This window comes from Castor canadensis, chromosome 5 (assembly GCF_047511655.1).
Source record: "Castor canadensis chromosome 5, mCasCan1.hap1v2, whole genome shotgun sequence".
NCBI classification, from domain to species: Eukaryota; Metazoa; Chordata; class Mammalia; order Rodentia; family Castoridae; genus Castor; species Castor canadensis.
In genome coordinates this window covers 168,620,355-168,638,692 of record NC_133390.1, presented here as the reverse complement: position 1 = coordinate 168,638,692, position 18,338 = coordinate 168,620,355, and the positions used below count along the sequence as shown (strand labels likewise).

Here is an 18,338-nt window from a genome sequence, read left to right as displayed (position 1 = left end):
ATAATTGCCATGGTAATAGTGAATAGGAAGTATGGAATAGGTGTGAGTTCAGGGCACCACTTCAAATATAGGCTCTACAACATGTGAAGTCTCTGCCTTCAGCAAGTTACCTAATCCCTTCTGGCCTTAGTTTCCTTCTTTCTGGATTGGGGTTAGTCATCAATAAATTCAGGGTGTTTACTTTCTCTTTTGGTAGTGGTACTGGAGTTTGAACTCAGCCTCACACTTGCTAGCCAGATCTCTGCCAACCCTATTTTGTGTTGGGTATTTTCAAGATAGGATCTTTTGAACTATTTGCCTCTTGAGTAGGTAGGATTACAGGCATGAGTCACGGGGGGTGGGGGAGAGGACACGGATGGGGGTGGACACTTGTTTGTTTTTAAGAAGCTTATCACATTCCAACACAATTTAGCAGATAATAAAACCAGATAACAAATGGACCCTTAGGAATCCTTAGGAATACCATTTCTTTCCTCTCCATTCTTTTTTCTTCACTTCTTCACAGTCTTCACAATTTAAGGGGTGGGACTTCCCAAAACAAGGGTGGTGATATTGTTGATTTCTTTCTGACTCTTGCTACTTCCTGTTGGTTGGATGTTGTCAGAATGTAGCCAGATTCCCTGCTGGGTCCAGGGAAGTCAGAGCTCCTAGACTCTGGAGTTTATAGGGGCTCCAACTAAACTCAGCTATGCTCCCAGACCATATTCCCTGGTAATCCAAGTAAAATTAAGCACAATGATTTCTTTATGGCTCTGATACCACTTTTAAGGATTCTTCATCCCCAGCTTTTGTACCCAGAGAGCCAACAGAGTTGATTAGGGTGAAAGGGATATTGGGGGCCCTAGATAGAGTTGTTCTGTTTCTTCATCTCTGAAGTAGGGATAACCCCAGTGGCCTCCCTGAGGACTGTAAAGGGGATAGGTCTTTTTTGTTGTTGTTTGTCTTTTCTTTTTTGGTGCTGGGATCAAACCCAGGGCCTTGCGCATGCTAGGCACACGCTGTGCCACTGAGCTACATCCCAGCCCCTGAGGACTGTAAAGGAACATGGGTTGATCGTGACTGTCACCAGCATGCATTTGCTCCACTGTGTGGGTGGGGCCACTTAGTATCCTCTACTAGACTCCTGAGGTGCCCACCTGACCATCCTGTGGGAAGGAGCAGTGTGCCCAGAATGTGACAGGTGGCGACAGCTTGTCAAGTGCCAGGATTATAAGATTCCAGACAATGGTTATAGTTAATTTTGTTTATTTAAAATAAAGTAAGGTAAGTTTCTAGTCAAACCTTTGAAAATATAGAAAAGCATAAAAAGCACATTATTTGCCCATTATCCCACTCCAGTGGTTAATATAACCACTGTTAAATGCTAAATTGAATGTCCCTTCAGGCCTTTTTCTATTTTTCACAAAATTAGTATCTTTCTTCGTGTAAGGTACTATATGTTATATGTACCTTGGTTATTTTTTTTCTTATTGAATAATATATCCTGATTGAACATTTCACTATGTCAAAGGTTCTTCTAAAAGGGTAGTTCTAAGCCTTTTTTGTATCCCAGCTGTATTTGAAAATCCAGTAACTGTGAACTCTTACCTCTTTGGAAAAAATAACACCTAGTCAACTAAATACATAGAGTACCATTTCTGGCATTCACAGGTTCTCTTAAGTCCATCCCTAAAACCCAGGTTACAAATCTTTACCCCAAAACATGATTTTTAGTAGTTAATTAGGGTTCTTATATATTAAACAGGGTTGCTAATGAGAACATTAGGATTACTTTAACATTCTTTGTCTTCTTAATAGTACTCCAGTGAAACAGCTGGTCAATAAGTCTCCCATAGCTTTCTGTTTACTGTCATAGATAAATTCCTTTGTGGAATTTCTGGATTGAGAACGTGCCTACTTTAAGTGCATTTGAGACTTTGCCATGGGTTATCATTTGATTGCAGTCTGTAAGTGATTTTTGAAACTGTCTGCAAGCATCATCCATTCAGTCCTCTAATCTCCCTCACTCTGTCTCCACCGACACAGCTCCAACCAGGAGATACAGACCTACGCCATTGCACTGATCAATGCGCTGTTCCTAAAGGCTCCTGAGGACAAGCGACAGGTCTGTGGCCGCCTTTTCAAACTTTCCATTTGGGCTCCTCCAAAGAATTCCCACCATACCCACTCTTGCTGAGTATAGCAGAAATCCAGCCATTTTCCCAAGAGTTCTTCCTCAACTTCTGTGGCCAGAGCCTGGCAGGGTGGCATTGCCAAGGCAGGCCATGGAAAGAACTGTGAAGGAGACTATCTGGAAGCTGGATCAGAACAGGCCCTGAAAGCTTCTCTGGAGGGCCAGAGAGTAAATATTTTCCAATTTATGGGCTAGTCTATGTGGCAACTCTTGAACCTGGCTATTGTAGCCAAAACAGCCTCAGACAATAGGTAATGAATGGATATGGCTCTCTTAACAATAAAACCTTATTTATGTAAACAGATGACAAGCCTAGTCTGCCTGGGTTAGAAGACCAAGAATAGGGAAGAGAGACCCTCTAGATATCACTCTGGATGTCAAGGGTCTGAAAAAATGGGGCTTAGCACTGAGTTTTGTGCATGACGTCCTCATCCAAATTCTGTACCTCTTTCCTCCCCTGTTCATAAGCTGTGTGATGCTATGCAAAACGCTTTGCCTTTCTGAACCTCAGTTTCCTCACCGATAATGTGGGTGCCCTCACAGGGATGTCATAAGGAAAACCAAGATTTTTATTTTACAAATGAGGGAACCCAGGAGTCGGCTAGGCAGTGGTGCAAACTGTGACGTGAGTCGAGGGGTTTGGGACAAAGTCCTTTTCCTGTCTCTGGTTGGACAAGTGTTTTAACCTCCCCAGTCTTAGCTTATCTTTCTGTAAAATGAAAGGCTCGGATTAAAAGATCTCTAAGGCTCCAAATAGTGTACAAACGTAAGAGTTCTAATTCTCTGTAACATCATGGGCTCAGAAAGATGAAATTCAGGTGGGATATGTGTCAAGCTCTTGGTAGATTCTAGAGGAAGGAGCAGGAGCATCTGTGGTTCTGTCTGTCCTTGTCTGTTTTGGATGGTGTGGCTCTGAATCTCTTCCTTCCCAGTCCTTGTTTGAATGTAAGCTGAAAGCTCATTCTGTCTGCTTCTCTCTGTGCTTTTTGCTTTCTGCCGGCAGGACAAGCACCTTAATCCTCTAGACCTGCCTGTCACTGTAAGTAGCACTGCTGTGTGGAAAGGGCTTGGCTCTTCCTGGTGGGGAGGTTAAAGTTGGGCAGGAGTAGCATGGGCTGATAGTGGCCTTCCCCAAACCCCAGGGGGAAGGTTGTATGATGTAGATCTGTTGACAGCTTCAAGGAAGCTGAGAGTCATGGAAGGATTGAGGGTGCTTGCCCAGGGTAAGTGGCCCAGGACTTCCTTGTGATTTGTCTTTGCCCAAGTCTGATTCAGTTAGGGAAGATTGGATTTAGAAATAACCTGTGACTTTCATCCAGGTGATACCATGGATGTTTCACCTCCTGGCTTGTTAAAGGGAAAGAGGGTAAATCTGTGCCCTTCCTGCACTCTTCCTAGACCGAATTTGAAAAGGTTTATGGAGTTATCAGAAGGAAGTGGATGCTCCTTTCTTGGTTAGAGGGAGCTTTGTAGAGGCCAGCTTCACAGGGATATGAAATGGGATGAATGCTCCCCCAGTACCAAGGAGAAGCTTTGGTTTAAGACCTTCATATTCTGGCTCTGGGCCACTGTCAGTTGTCTACTTTGTGAGTCGTCCACAGCAAAGTTCCATCTCAACAGACATCCTATAGCTACCAAAAAAGTTTCCAGGCCACCTTCCTCCTCTACCAACCAGCATGTGCTCAGGAGACGCAAAGTAAAACTTAATATTCCTTGCAGCATCAGCCATTTGGGACATAGTGCAGCATTTAGATGTGTGAAAGAGACCTTTCAGCATGACCAAAAGGACAGGGCTCACAGATATTACTCAGCAGGAGAGATGTGACATCTGCTTCCTCAGGCCTATCAACTTCGTTGTCTATAAAGTGAAAGGAAGGCAGCAGTTTAGAAAGTGAAGTCATAGTAATTAACACTAGTAAGAAGTGAGGGCTGACATTGGAAAGAGAAGACAGAAATTTTGAAAAGCTGTCAGAAAAATTAAAAGCTTTGTAAACTGGGACCATTTTGATGAGGGGAAATAGCTTCACATTTCAGTAGTTACTTAGAGTAGGACAGTGTCACAACAGAATGATCACTGGTGTTCTTTTAGATGAGGCCAAGTCCTTTGCAGTGATTAGATTACAGTCATTGTAGTCTATTCAGAAACAAAGACTTGTATAAGAGCAGTCAAAATAACGGTGCTGAGAGTACCCTTAAAACTTCATTCTCTGGAAGAATCATTTATGTAGGATGCTTTATTTCCTGGGTGTGCTAAATAAATAAAACATTACTGTCAAAATCTGTACCAAATATAATAAAGTTGAACCTATCTTTGAAAAATGACCCCAGAATACCCAGCACATGGCTCTCTAAGCCAGTCAGAAGTGAGTCAGGTCACATGATTTCAGCATCCATAGGGTACTGACCTGAAGCCTCTTGCTTTGCAGTCAGTGCTTCATTAGGGTTCCTTCTGGCCCTGGTGCTGGCAGCTGCCTGGAACGGTGCATGTGGCTCAGAAACCCTCATGCTGCTCTGTACTCTGCTCATTGTCCATTGCCCAGTGTCCTTGTGACAGTGTCTCATCCTCAAGCAGTCCATGTCCCTCTGTGAAGACAATACCATTGATTATGCCATTAGGAAGGGAAACTCAATTTGAGTTAATTTGTATTCATAGAAAAGAAAGTGAGGGAGGGTTTTTTTGGGGGGGGGTGGTACTGAGATTTGAACTTCAGGCCTCAAGCTTGTTGCTAGGCAGGCACTCTCCTACTTGAGCCACTCAGCCAGCCCTGTTTTGTGTTGGGTGTTTTTGAGATAGGACCTCTTGAACTGGTCCAGACTGGCTTTGAACTGTGATCCTCCTGATCTCTGCCTCCCAGGTAACTAGGATTACAAGTATGAGCCACTGAGCCCAGTGAGGGAGGTTTTTAGAGTGTGAAATACATTTGATAGTCAGTGGATTTTCTTGCATTCTCCTACTTTTTCTTTGAAAGGAAAAAAAATAAGAAAAAGGAAAAAGGCCCAGAGTGATGACAGCACTTTCCTCTTGATAATAGTTACAGATGTGTGCCTGGCACCTTTCCTTATATTTACTCATTTTTCTCCATAGGATATGGCCAATGCATTTGCACAGAAGCACCTTCGATCCATAATTCTAAATGTAAGTCTTTGTTTATAAGGTTACTCCTAGTAGCAATTGTTATTATGATTATTATTGAAATTACTATTGAGTGAGGAGAGCACCCAGAGAGAACTTGACAATAGGTACCAAACACTTCTTAAACTGGAAAGCTTTTTTCTTACAATCCTCTTAGCAGGGTTGTCTGTGGGCAGCCATCCCACCTGGAATTGTAGCACCTCTACGGAGGGACTACTTTTGATCCAGAGGGAAAACGTGTGGAGATAGCACAAAAGAGTAAAGTAATTCACCCAGCTCACCCTGGTCATAAACATGAGTTGTTTCAGGCGCTCATAGATGAGTAAGAGTGTGTTTGCTCTCAAAGACACTGTGCTGCAGTAGGAAAAGCAGTGCTTCCTAGAGATTCATGGTTGGGGAGGACAGGAGCAGTGAGTCCTGCCTTGCAGGAGAGGGTCTGGCAGCCTTTTGAAAAATGTCTCCAGGTGAAGCCTGGAGGTCACAGGTAGACCAGGAAGAACAGCAGTTGCACCTGGAGAGCAGTGGCACTGGGAAGAGCTATGTGATTGAGTGAGGCAAGGAGCAAATTTGTGATGAGGCTAGAGAGGTCCCAAGGACCAGATCAAATAAGACCTTTGTCCCACTTTCAGGATGACTGAGGAGACTGACTTAGGAGGTGTAAGAGTCAGATTTGTATTTTAGGATGACTGGCCACACTAAAAGGCTGTATGTTTCCTCAGAAATGCTGAGGGAGGAAGAGAGGAGGAGTTCCTGGAGAGGGGAGTCTGAAAAGAGGGCCCTTTCCTGGTTACTATGGTGGGTGATGTGGAGTACAGGAGGGCAGAGGGGGGAGAAGGAGCTGGGAGCTGGGGAGGACAGCCAAGAATCTGGATTAAAAAGAAGCAGTTTTATCAGTTGTCAAAAACAAGAGAAAACTGGGAGAGTACAGTGAAAGGAGTAAAGGAAAACTCCGGAGTGAGGTGTGAAAAACTTCATGCTGAATGTGGACTTTGGTGTAGGCCAGCCCTGCTCTGTCATTTTTCCATCTGCCTTGATCTTGAGTGGCTTACCCCACTTCACTGGGCTTTGATTTGCTCATCAGGTGTGAGGATTAAATGAGCTAATTCATGCTGTGCTCAGCAGGGCACCCCGCACCTGGTAAGCCTCTCTTTGGGCAGAACAGGAGGTCAAGAAGGGAAATGGAGTGGTCCTCTGCTTTAACCTACAAGTCTGCCAGCTTCTCTTTGCATGACCGACATACCCCCTACCCCCTTGGCAGGAGGCCCCAGGCAAATGCTGGGGCCTAGCGACAGGGAATGCAGTTTGCCACACATTGCTGTCAATACTCCTGAGCAGCTATTCTGATACCGTGCTTTCTGTGTGAGGATGAAGGTATCCTGGGGGAAAATTTAATTATGTTTGAGACTTATTTGCCTTAATGGGGTTAGAAATTCAGCTCATTTCTGAACAAACTTTGTGAACAAGAAAGATCCCACCATAAAAGACAATTTAGCATCAGGACTTAAATGCTTCGCCAGCTAATGTGTGACCACTGAAGCCTAGGCCGTGGCTGTGTGTCCTCACCAAAGCATGGGAACTAGCTGAGTCAAACCAAAGCGCTCAGGTATTGAAGTATTTCAGAGGTGATTAAGACTGAGCCTTCCTTCAGATGAACCTCTGAAACCACAGATTATTAGATGGAGCTGTACCTCAAACCACTTCTGGAAGAGTAATTAACTGTCTTCCCACCATAGTGTGAACAGTCCCTTGATTGAGAGGGCACAGGGGCCAGATGTAGTTAGCACACACTGCACTTGCCCTGGCTCATGGAAGTGCCATCCAGAATGGGAGCCACCTGATCACTTGAAGTGAATGTCAGGTAGGTAGGGGCTTTAATTTCAGTTGAGTTTACAGTGGCTTGTGGTAACTGTAGTGGGGGAAACACAGATCTAGAGAAAGACAGCCAGAAGTCACACAGCAGAGAAAAGGTCTAGCTTAATGAAATAGTGTTGTTTCACCCAAGATACCGCAAACATCATTTCAACATATAATTAATATAAAACATTATTAGTGAAATACTTCACGTTTTCTTTTTTCATACCAGGGCTTGCACATCTGGTTTGTATTTCGTACTTATAGCACACCATGGTTGGACTAGCTGCCTGTCCAGTGTTCAACAGCCATGTAGACTTAATGGCCACCATACTGGACTACACTGGGTTAGAAACTTTGATCTAGAGCCGGAGCAGGCTCTGGAGAGAAGTCTAAAGTTAGAGGGAGCTTGGGAAAGACGCTGGTTTAGAGTTAGCTCTAGGGCAGTGCTGTACAGAACTTTCTGTGCTAACTGTAGCATTGTATGCCTGCATTGAATGATGGCCACAGATTTTTGTTGAGCCTTAAAATGGGCTGGTATGACCAAGGAACCAAAATTTTAACTTTAATTGATTTTAACAGATTGCAGTGCAAATAGGCACATGGCTAGTGTCTCTCACATTGGAGACCACAGTTCAGAGATAGGGCTGCTGAGTAAGAGAACCTGAAGGCCACAGAGGTGGGGCATATAGGAAACTGGATGAAAGGCTCATTTGGGCAAGAAAGGACCAGAGTGACAAGATCCAGGATGGTGGATAACACACAACAGAAGCAGGAGTGGTAAGAAGTGCAAGGGAGAGAGGAGGAAAGGACCTTGTAGGGAGAACAGAATAGTGAGCTACAAGAAGAGACTTAGTGCCAGTCAGTCAGGACAGACGGGGAAATACAAGAGAAGAGTGACAGAAGATGAGAGAAGGCAAGGAAATGCAAAGTGGGAATCTAGGGGTATCAGGTCAAAGGGAAGAGGTGATGGCTGACAGTGGGGACACAGAGAATAGAGAGGATGGTGAGGGGAGGGAGAGGAAGGACCAGTGTAGGAGAGAAAGGAGGAGGAGGGCAGCATGAGGGGCTGGGCAGGAGAGCCAGATGTTCTTCCCCTTTGTAGGTGGGTTAGTATCGTATAAAGAAAATCACTTTTTCTAAAGCTTCTCTGCCAGGTTGAAGCCATCAAAACATTTCATTTCCATAAGGAAAATGGATATTTTTCACACACTCTGTATCCTGTTTAGTAGTGCTGTGAGGAGTTGGTGCAATGAATCCTATGCTGATGCCCCTTCCCTATTTTGATGGGGGACCCACTCTCCTCACCCCTCATGGTTGAGGTCAGGGGCAGTCTTTGCCCTCCATTCCACCTACACGCCTCAGGGGAGTGCAGAGAAGGGAAGCCGAGGGGCTTGTAGTAAATCATCTCTGTGTGAATCCAGCCCATCAGTGTTCCATCCCCACTAGAACGTGAAGTCCCTGCCCTTGTGGGGAGAAGTGTTCCCTGCCCCGGGCACTTTTTTACTTACTAGCTCTTCGGACAAAAAGACAAATCAGTCTTCTTGCCTTTGTTTTTACTAGCATGTGATCCGAGGGAACCGCCCAATCAAAACAGAAATGGCCCATCAGCTCTATGTGCTTCAAGTCCTGACCTTTAACCTTCTGGAAGAAAGAATGATGACCAAGATGGACCCAAATGACCAGGCAGGTGCTAGGGGGCCTTAAGTCATGTGCTGTTTTCACACGGCTGTAATACCCTCAGTGTCTCTGCTGGGTACTATGTGTGGACTTCATCAGCCCTGGGAGATCTAGTGTGGTCTGTGCCTAAGGGGACTTTATGGGCCAATGCCACTTCTGTCCTGCTGTGGTAGAGGTGAGGCATCCCAAGTCTAGTTTAGGAGATCCTGCCCCGCTGTCTTTCTTTCTTGCTTCCTTTGGCTAGCTGATTCATCTGCCAACTGTCTGTTTCACCTTTAAGGCTCAAAGAGACATTATATTTGAACTGAGGAGGATTGCATTCGATGCAGAGTCTGACCCTGGCAATATCCCTGGAAGTGGGACTGAAAAACGCAAAGCTATGTACACCAAGGACTATAAGATGCTGGGATTTACTGTAAGTATCCCAGAATGCAGATGATGGTAGGCCTCTCTCCCCAGTAAAAAGTCAGAAGGCCCACCAGACAGAACCCTGACAGCTCCTCCTTTATAAGGAGGTCCTGGAAGAGAGGACAGAACAAATTGGAGGGTTTGGATACTTGGTTTGCTTTGGCAGTGGCAAGTTTGTGAATGTATGTGCATCATTTGGCCCTGCAAAATGAATCCATCAGTAGGATGGTCCAGGAGGTCAGCCGCAGTGGGTAGAGGATACCTGTTCTCTTGCCAAAGCAGCTAGATTCTTTGCAAGGCTAGAGTGACTATTTTGTGGTAGAATATGGCTTGATGGGGAATGGGGTGGGTTGGATTTAAGTATTTGTTGTGCACCCACTCAGTGCATGGCAGTATACTGGGTATGCAAGGTGAAGCAGCCACAGTCAAGCACTCCAGGAACTCACAATTTAGTAGTAGAAATGGGCACATAAAAAGTACTAGTGCCTCTCTATGGCAGCATAGAGAGGGGTGCAGTAGGGTTTCTCCCAGGTCATTCCACATACCAGGATTCCCCATCTCAGATCAGATGTCTCAATTTCTCCAGAACCATATCAACCCGGCCTTGGACTTTACCCAGACTCCTCCTGGAATGCTGGCCTTGGACAATATGTTGTACCTTGCTAAATTCCACCAGGACACCTATATCCGGGTAAGAGCAGGGGGCTGGCCTCTCTCCCAGTGTTCATGCCTTCCCTTGCGTTCCTAATCATCCCTTTCCTATTCCCCCCACAGATCGTCTTGGAGAACAGCAGTCGAGAAGACAAACATGAATGCCCCTTTGGCCGCAGTGCCATTGAGCTCACCAAAATGCTCTGTGAGATCTTACAGGTTGGAGAACTACGTAAGTCTCTGCAGCTCCCTGTCCTCCCTCAATCAGATTTGTCACCAAGAGCCTGGTGAGACTGGAAACTATGAACACTTACCTGTCAGCAGGACTGGACAGCCTTGGAGGCGGGGGGTTTTTAACTCCTTGTTTAGGAATCATGAATGGCTTTTGCTTTATTTGAGCCGGTCACTTGGGCTAGCCAAGTTTGTAGCAGGGTGGAGGCAGATCAAAAAACCCCTGGAGAAGAAAACTAAGCAAGTGAGGAAAGGCCCTTTCCACACTCCTTGGTAGCCACAGTCCTTGGTCTGCATTTGTTCCTTGGACTTCAGTGCAGAGAATCCAGAGTTTGTGGATGGGAGCTCCCAGGACCCCTGGGGGCAGAGTCTCATCCTTTCTCTATTCTCTTCCACAGCAAATGAAGGGCGCAATGACTACCACCCCATGTTCTTTACCCATGACCGAGCATTTGAAGAGCTGTTTGGAATATGCATCCAGTTGTTGAACAAGACCTGGAAGGAGATGAGGGCAACAGCAGAGGACTTCAACAAGGTCAGTGTCACCTCATGGCTCAGAGGCCCGTGGAAAGAACTATCACACGACAGTCTCTGGCAGCTGGCCAGTGCCTGGGGAATCCCTGAGCTGGAAAACCAGCCTCTTCTGCAGTGCCGAGTCACAATGCTGGGGTGCTAGTGAGCCTCAGTCCCATCTGGTTGTGATTTCCTCTGTAACCTTGAATGGGTGGCTTCCCCTTGGTGCCTAAGGCCTTCATTTGCCCAATGAAGCCAGCACCTTCCCCTCTTGTCCACCTGAGGGGTCAGGAAAAGAAGCATAGCTGAGTAGCTGTATCTGTTGTGCATTTGCTGGGCCTAGGCACTACTGGAGTTCTGTAAGCTGCAAACATTAAGAGGGGATTGAGGTGCTGTGTGCATTGTGGTACTTAGTTATCAGGCCTCAGTGCTATCTGAGAACCTCTCTGTGTAAAGCACCATGTTAGTCCCTTACAGGCTAACAATTTGGAGCTCAATGTTTTTAGGTTGATCACTTCATCCATAAAAATCTTGGAAAGTAGCTAGGCATGGTGGTGCATTCAGGAGGCTGAGGCAGGACGGTCATAAGTTCCAGGCTACATAGGAGACCCTGTACCCTCTTCCCCACCACCCCGAAAAAAAAAAAAAAAAAGGACTGGAGGCATGGCTCAAATGGTAGAGTGCCTGCCTAACAAGTGCAAGGCCCTGAGTTCAAACCCCAGCACTGCTCCTCCCCTCACCCCTCCATAAAAAACCTTGGGAAATACAAAGAAGAAAGTCATTTGTTTTTCTCTGATCTTTTTTCTCAGCATTTTCTCTCCATAGTGAGATCATACTGCACGTGTAATGGGATACCTGGCTTTTCCTTCAGCAGTTGTTTTTAGGGAACTGGCACATTTAATACACCAGTGTGCCTGGCACTGTGCTTGCCTTCCATGCAGCACCTCACATTCCTTACAACGGCACATATTGGAAGGTGGGTCTTCCTTTCTCTCACTTTAGAGATGAAAGTGGAGACTTGAGGTTAAGCGCCTTGTTCAAGGAACAGATTAAGGGACAGAGCCAAGATGGGAACCCATTTCTGACTGGAAAACCCTGTGTTCATTCCCTGATACCAGTGACTAATCGAAATATATGAGAATTGAAGCATCTGTCACCATCTTTCACTTGACCTGGGTAGCCATCCAAGGAAGTGTCCCTTACAAAGTCAAGACTCCAGATCACTCAGCAGGTGTCTGTAGTTTCTGCTCTGCTCAAGCCACTGGGCACCATCATGGAGTGCCTTGGTCTCGAGTCAGCCTGCCCACCTCACACTGTGCTAAGTTGCGGCCTCCTTTCTACCCAGGTTATGCAAGTCGTCCGAGAGCAGATCACTCGAGCTTTGCCCTCCAAACCCAACTCTTTGGATCAGTTCAAGAGCAAACTGCGTAGCCTAAGCTACTCTGAGATACTGAGACTGCGCCAGTCCGAAAGAATGAGTCAGGATGACTTTCAATCCCCACCCATTGTGTAAGTACCATCCCAGAAGGGGCTGTGGGAGAGGCAGCTGCCAGCTCTGCCTTCAGGAACAGCACTGTTCCGATGGCCTTCTATTTACCTGGTACCTGTGCACCCAGGGAGCTGCGGGAGAAGATTCAGCCAGAGATCCTTGAGCTGATCAAGCAGCAGCGTCTAAACCGGCTCTGTGAGGGCAGCAGCTTCCGCAAGATTGGGAACCGCCGAAGGCAAGGTGGGAGGAGACACAGGGCTCTGGGCCAGTGCTCACCCACTGGACTCCCCAAGGCCAGGATGGGTCTGCTGAGGGGCCCCAGTGGGAGCAGGCAGGCCTCGGTCATGCCTTTGCCCAGTACTGTCCTTGCTTATCTGCTTGTGTTCCTTGGGTTCCAGAACGGTTCTGGTACTGCCGCTTGGCACTGAATCACAAGGTCCTCCACTATGGTGACTTGGATGACAACCCACAAGGGGAGGTGACTTTCGAATCACTGCAGGAGAAAAGTAGGTGCATTTCTCTTCTCTCTTGTGTCATGGTAACTGGGCTCACCAGAAGACCCAGGTTCTGATCCAGGCTATTTCACGCTGAGTATCTGGGCCCATAACCTCTCTGACCTTGCCTCCTCATTGGTCAGCGATGGTCTCCCTGGCCTGCTTGTAAGGGTTGTTTGGAGAATCAGCAAGGACACAAATGCGAATGTGTGTTGTAAGTTGTGAAGGGTGGGACAAGACTTAGTTGAAAGGCAGTGGTTAGGAGCAGACATTCTGAACACTCTGAAACCAGACTGCCTGAATTCAAATCCTGGCTTTGACCCTAATTAATTTCTTTCTTTCTTTTTTTTTTTTTTTTTTTTTGTGGTACTGGGGTTTGAACTCAGGGCCTTCACCTTGAGCCACTCCACCAGCCCTTTTTGTGATGTGTTTTTTTGAGATAGGGTCTCATGAACTGTTTGCCCAAGCTGGCTTAAACTTTGATCCTCCTGATCACTGCCTCCTGAGTAGCTAGGATTACAGGTGTGAGCCACTGACACTGGCCCTATTAGTTTCTAGTTATAACTAATTGCAAGTTAATTTTCACCTTTGCCTTGCTTTCTTCTCCTGTAAATTGGGAGTAGTAGCCACATGGGTACTACATGGGTAGTGTGTGCTACATGGGTAGTGTGTGGGAAACACTTAGAAGCTGGCTGGCAGGTGGTAAGTTTGACTTTACTCAGCAGCTGCCCCTGCTGCTTGCTCTATGGCCTTATCTTCACAGCTGTGAGGGGAAATGAGGGGGCGTGTCCAAGCCCCACTCTTTGGAGTGATAAACCCAAGTGACACATGGTGAGCTTTGACATAGCCTCACCAGACCAGTGCCCAAGAAGGAGGGAAGAGTGCAAGGCCATGCTCCATGACCACCTGAGCTGGCAGAGCCCTTGGAGTCTGGGAGCTGCAGCATCCTGGCACTCTGCCTGTGGCTTCCCTTTCAGCACTGAGGCAAGCACTGACCAGTTTGCAGCGTAAGCTTCCAGACACTAATTTCCATCATTTATCAGTTCCTGTTGCAGACATTAAGGCCATCGTCACTGGGAAAGACTGTCCACACATGAAAGAGAAAAGTGCTCTGAAACAGAACAAGGTGAGTGAAGAGGCTGTCCTGAGCTCAAGAGGCTGTCACAGTGATATCTGGGAAGTACAGTTGATGAGGGTATTTTAGGTATAGGCTTGCTCTCTTTAAATTATTCCCAAACATTCTATTAAGATGAATTTTGAGGCTGGACAGAATGGCATGCACCTGTATTCCTAGTATGCAGGAGGCTGAGATAGGAGGATTGTGAGTTTAAGGTCAGCCTGGGATACATATCCAGACCCTGTCTCAAAAAAAAAAAAAAAGAGCTGGAGGTGCGGCTCAAGTGGTAAAGCACCTGCCTAGCAAGTGTGAAGCCATGAGTTCAAAACCTACTATCACCAAAAAAAAAAAAAAAAAATTAGAACATATACAAATTACATAGGACCCCCAAACATGCCTCACTCAGCCTTAGCAACCATTGTACATTCTGCTATCTATTTCCTCTCCCTTGTGACTTTGAAGAAAACCCCAAGTGTTACATTTCATCTGTGAATATTTAGCTTGTACTCTAAAACATAAAGGACTCTTTTAACTTAACCATAATTCCATTATCACATCTCACAGAAAGTAAAAAGTAATTTCAAGTGTTCCATTCATGTTTCGGTGTCCACCAGTTGTTCTATGTATGTCATGATTTCTCTATAAAACATACAAGTTTACATGTGTGCACACACACATTCACCCACTCACACCCATTTTGTTTAAATCAGAATCCCTGTACAGTCTGCCCACTGTGATGAGTCTTTTTAAGTTTCTTCATAAGTTTCTCCTCATTTTTTTTTTCTTTACAGTTTATTAGCTGAAGAAACCAGGTTGCTTGTTTGGTAGTTTTGCAAAGTCTGAATGTTGCTGATCGTCTCCCTGTGGTATAGTTTGACTCATTCTTCTGTCCCAGATCTGTAAATTGGTAGAGGGATCTGGAGGTTTGATCTGGTTCAGGTTTGACTTTTTTTCTGACAAGACCACATCGTGGAGAAGCTGAAGTTCTGTCAAGAGGTCATGTCAGCATACTGTGGCTTCCAGAGCAAGACTTGCAAACCAGTGGTGTGGTTTCTCATGCAGTCATTCCTTTTGATTTAGATGCAAAACTACTGCTCTGTGGAGAAACTTGCCCTGTCTACTGTTGGTTTCCCAGTGGTACAGTTTATGTAAGAGGAGGATAAATGCGATTCTTTCTTTGTGTACCTACTTTTAAAATAGTTAGTTCCCTAGTTATCACTCAACAATGACAATTTGGGGCCTGTGTCTTGTTTTTTAGCATTATTATGAGCTCATGAATTTAAGCAAATTATATATGGTTCCATCCGTTGCGGTTGTTTTGTTGATATTCAAACTGCCTCTGTCTTCAATTTGGTTTTGTTTTAATGTTTTAAAGTGGTAAGACTGTCCTTTGTCAATTACAGCATGACAGAAAAAGGAAGTCATTTTATTTTGTTAAATACAAAGACTTTCAGGGTAACATACATTCATGGACTCTGACATTCAAGGGTTCTGAGTATTGAAAGTGACTTTTCTCTGATCTTTTGTTTGCTTGGGTATTGTGTTTTGTTTTGTTGAGATTGGGTCTCACTATGTAGCACAGGATGGCCTGGAACTCTTGCCTCCTCCTCCTCACTGCTGGGATTACAGGTGTATGCCACCATGCCCAGCTACTGGTCTTAAAAGCATCACCACATCTTAGTTTGTGACTTGGGTGGGGAGATCATTTAAGGTGAGTTGATGCTGCATGCATGCTTGGTGCCATCATATCCAGGTAACTGAAGCCCTTTCCCTCAGGAGGTGTTAGAATTGGCCTTCTCCATCCTGTACGACCCTGACGAGACTTTGAACTTCATTGCTCCTAATAAGTACGAGGTGAGCAGTGTGCTACTGCCTTGGACCACAGCACCCTTGCCATGGACCTTGAGCTGGAAGGGAGCCCCTGGAGGGAGGAGTGGGCAGAACAGCAGCATCTTCTGGAAGGCTGTTGGATACCAAGGATCTGCCATGTCATGGGCTTCCACCCTGGGCTGGCTCTCCACTTCACTCTTAGCAAGCACAGTTATCGTTAGAAAGCCAGAGTTGAGTTGGGCTCACTCAGTGCCTGGCACTAGAATTTCTCTTTTTAGTTTGTCTGTGGCTCCCTACCCAAGTGGACTTGACCGTCCTCCCTCCTCAGGGCTGCCAGTTACATGTTGTAGTGGATTCAGCGGGCTTTGAAGCCAGATGGATTTGGTGCTGACAAGGTACTCACAGTTCCATCTACAGCCCCAGAAGATACTAGTCATTCAGTGAGTAATAGTTGAGACCCTGTATCTAGTGAGCTCCGAGAGCCATCAGTGGGGACTTCAGAAAGAGCAGACATTTGGACAGGCTTGAGTGCCAGTGGAGTTACGTTGTGAGTAAGTAAAGAACAGGCAGTGCAGAACAGGTGTGCAAGGCACAGACAAAGACGACAGCAGAGGGAGCAGGTGGAGTTAGGAGGGTGAGAAACATTCTCTGTTCTTCCCTCCCATCATGAAATCCTCCAGCTCTTTTTAGTGCTTGTTTTTTTAACAGTAATTGACTGGGATTTCTTAATTTACTTTTTTTGAAACAAAATTGAGATTCTACAGTGCATCTGTGGCATCCTGCTTTTTTACCTCATATATATTCCCCCTCCCATTTCAACTTCAGGTAAGTAATCCTCCAGTACTCAGTGCATTTTTGGATCACATCTCATATTTTGACTTTTGATATAAACACCCCCCCCAAAAAAAACCACTGCTCTCTTGAGAAAGTGAATAACCACCTCCCAGTTATCTTTGCTAATATCCCAGATCAGTTTTGCCTCTTCTGAATAGTGCCACTAGGGAATATGGTGCCTTCCATGAGAACAAAGATCTCATATGCTCAGGGCCAGCATATGACATTTTGCAACTTGCTGTCCACAGTACTGCATCTGGATTGATGGCCTCAGTGCCCTCCTGGGGAAGGACATGTCCAGCGAGCTGACTAAGAGTGACCTGGACATGCTGCTGAGCATGGAGATGAAGCTGCGGCTGCTAGACCTGGAGAACATCCAGATCCCTGAGGCACCACCACCCGTCCCCAAGGAGCCCAGCAGCTATGACTTCGTCTATCACTATGGCTAGCAGTACTAGGAAGGGATTGCAGCCCAGGAGAGACTCACAGTCTGGTGCCTTGTCTTTCACTGTACAGAATCTATAGTGATCGTGGTGGCCAAGGAATGTCAGCCACTCCTCAAACCCACCTTGAATCAGGACCAGGCCTTCTCCTGGCCCCGTCTACTAGGAGTCATGAAGGCAGGGTATCCTGCCTTCCTCAGCACTGCAAAACCTGGGATCAGCCTTGAGGAATGAAGGGTAGAAGCTCTTGCCTCCAGCCCCCAAACTGTGTCTTGAACTGGACTTAGCAGCAGTCACCCTGCTTTTCTTCCTGAGTCTGGTTGGCTGGACTCCATGTGAGCCAGAGCTGGCCCAGGAAAGTCTGCCTGCAGAGGTCAGACATGCTGGGTGTGTTGAGAGCCTTGGAGTGACTGCCTTTGGGTGGCCCTTGCTGGTGACTTGGGTCAGAGGACAGGCCTTGGGCCTTTGCTATTGTCATCTTTGTGAGGGTTCACTCCAGCTTCACCTGATACCAAGATGCTGCTCCTTCTGAGATTTGGCTCTAATGTTTCTGGTCTCTAGAGCTATCAGATCTCTCTTGCCCATGCAGGTATCAGAGCAGAAGGAAATTTCTCTCTATAAGCTTAGTCTCATCTTGGCCAGGCAAAGACCTCCAGGCTAAGTCCTGCCTTCTCAGTCTCCGGGAATGCTGCAGGGAAAGCCCAGCTGAGGACTACACTGGTGAGGTCTCAAGGTTCTACCCTCACCCCTACGTTTATATATTTTTTTCTTCCTGGGAGAGCACTCTTCCACTAACCTGAATTGCACCTCTCTCTGGTTTGCTTTCCTTTGGACTTCCAGACTCCAGGAAGTTTGCCTTCCCTTTCTCTCCTTTCTGGGGCCATGATTTCAGGGAGCTGGCTGAGGCCACAGTTGTGTCATGGGCCTTCCCTGGTGCTGCAGCACTTGAAGCACACACACAGCCTCTCCTGGACACCCATTAGCACGGTGGCATTCAGTGTTGGTAGTCTGGCATGGTAGGTACTACCCAATGAAGAGTGTACTATGTATTTTCTTTACTATAGGCCATACTTATATAGACATGTATATATATTTATATAAAACCTACTTATTGTAGGATGGAATGCTTGGGGGAAAATAAAAATTGAGGGTAAAAACAGTGATGCTCCCAGTTGTGATCCAAGAGTGTAACCAGAGAACACCCAGAAGCTTCCTGTCAGTAACCATGTTTTCAATAAATACTCTTTCATGTACCATCTGGTTCCTGCTAACAGCTGTTTCTCTGCATTTACTCCCTGCCCAAGTGTGTGTGTGGGGGGGGTCACCCGAAAGCCTTCATTTCACTGTGCCTGGGGGCTTCTGGTGAGCCCCAGCTAGAGCCCTTAAACACCCTCCAAGAACCTTCCTTCCATTCCTCGTCCACTGTGCCCCATCACACATGCAGCCAAACAACCTGCTGGCTAAAGATGCTCACAGATTGTTGCACTGGGA

At 46.2% G+C, this 18,338-nt stretch overlaps 1 protein-coding gene across 8 annotated transcripts in view; it reads left to right on the top strand.

Annotated features, from left to right (window-relative positions):
• The window catches only part of Elmo2 (engulfment and cell motility 2), a 38,206-nt gene extending 20,105 nt beyond the window's left edge, over nucleotides 1–18,101 (top strand). For 4 of the 8 annotated variants that reach the window (XM_074074888.1, XM_074074890.1, XM_074074889.1 and 1 more), the window contains 14 exons: nucleotides 2,026–2,104; nucleotides 3,177–3,212; nucleotides 5,259–5,309; nucleotides 8,721–8,843; nucleotides 9,118–9,252; nucleotides 9,832–9,936; nucleotides 10,020–10,128; nucleotides 10,526–10,662; nucleotides 11,986–12,149; nucleotides 12,257–12,369; nucleotides 12,528–12,635; nucleotides 13,667–13,749; nucleotides 15,517–15,594; nucleotides 16,653–18,101. In XM_074074888.1, coding sequence (XP_073930989.1) covers nucleotides 2,026–2,104; nucleotides 3,177–3,212; nucleotides 5,259–5,309; nucleotides 8,721–8,843; nucleotides 9,118–9,252; nucleotides 9,832–9,936; nucleotides 10,020–10,128; nucleotides 10,526–10,662; nucleotides 11,986–12,149; nucleotides 12,257–12,369; nucleotides 12,528–12,635; nucleotides 13,667–13,749; nucleotides 15,517–15,594; nucleotides 16,653–16,853 — 1,522 coding nt within the window. In that variant the 3' untranslated portion in view covers nucleotides 16,854–18,101. The remainder of the gene's footprint in view (nucleotides 1–2,025; nucleotides 2,105–3,176; nucleotides 3,213–5,258; nucleotides 5,310–8,720; nucleotides 8,844–9,117; nucleotides 9,253–9,831; nucleotides 9,937–10,019; nucleotides 10,129–10,525; nucleotides 10,663–11,985; nucleotides 12,150–12,256; nucleotides 12,370–12,527; nucleotides 12,636–13,666; nucleotides 13,750–15,516; nucleotides 15,595–16,652) is intronic. The other 4 variants (XM_074074891.1, XM_020168066.2, XM_074074892.1 and 1 more) reach the window with 4 other exon arrangements.
• Nucleotides 18,102–18,338: the final 237 nt, after the last annotated feature.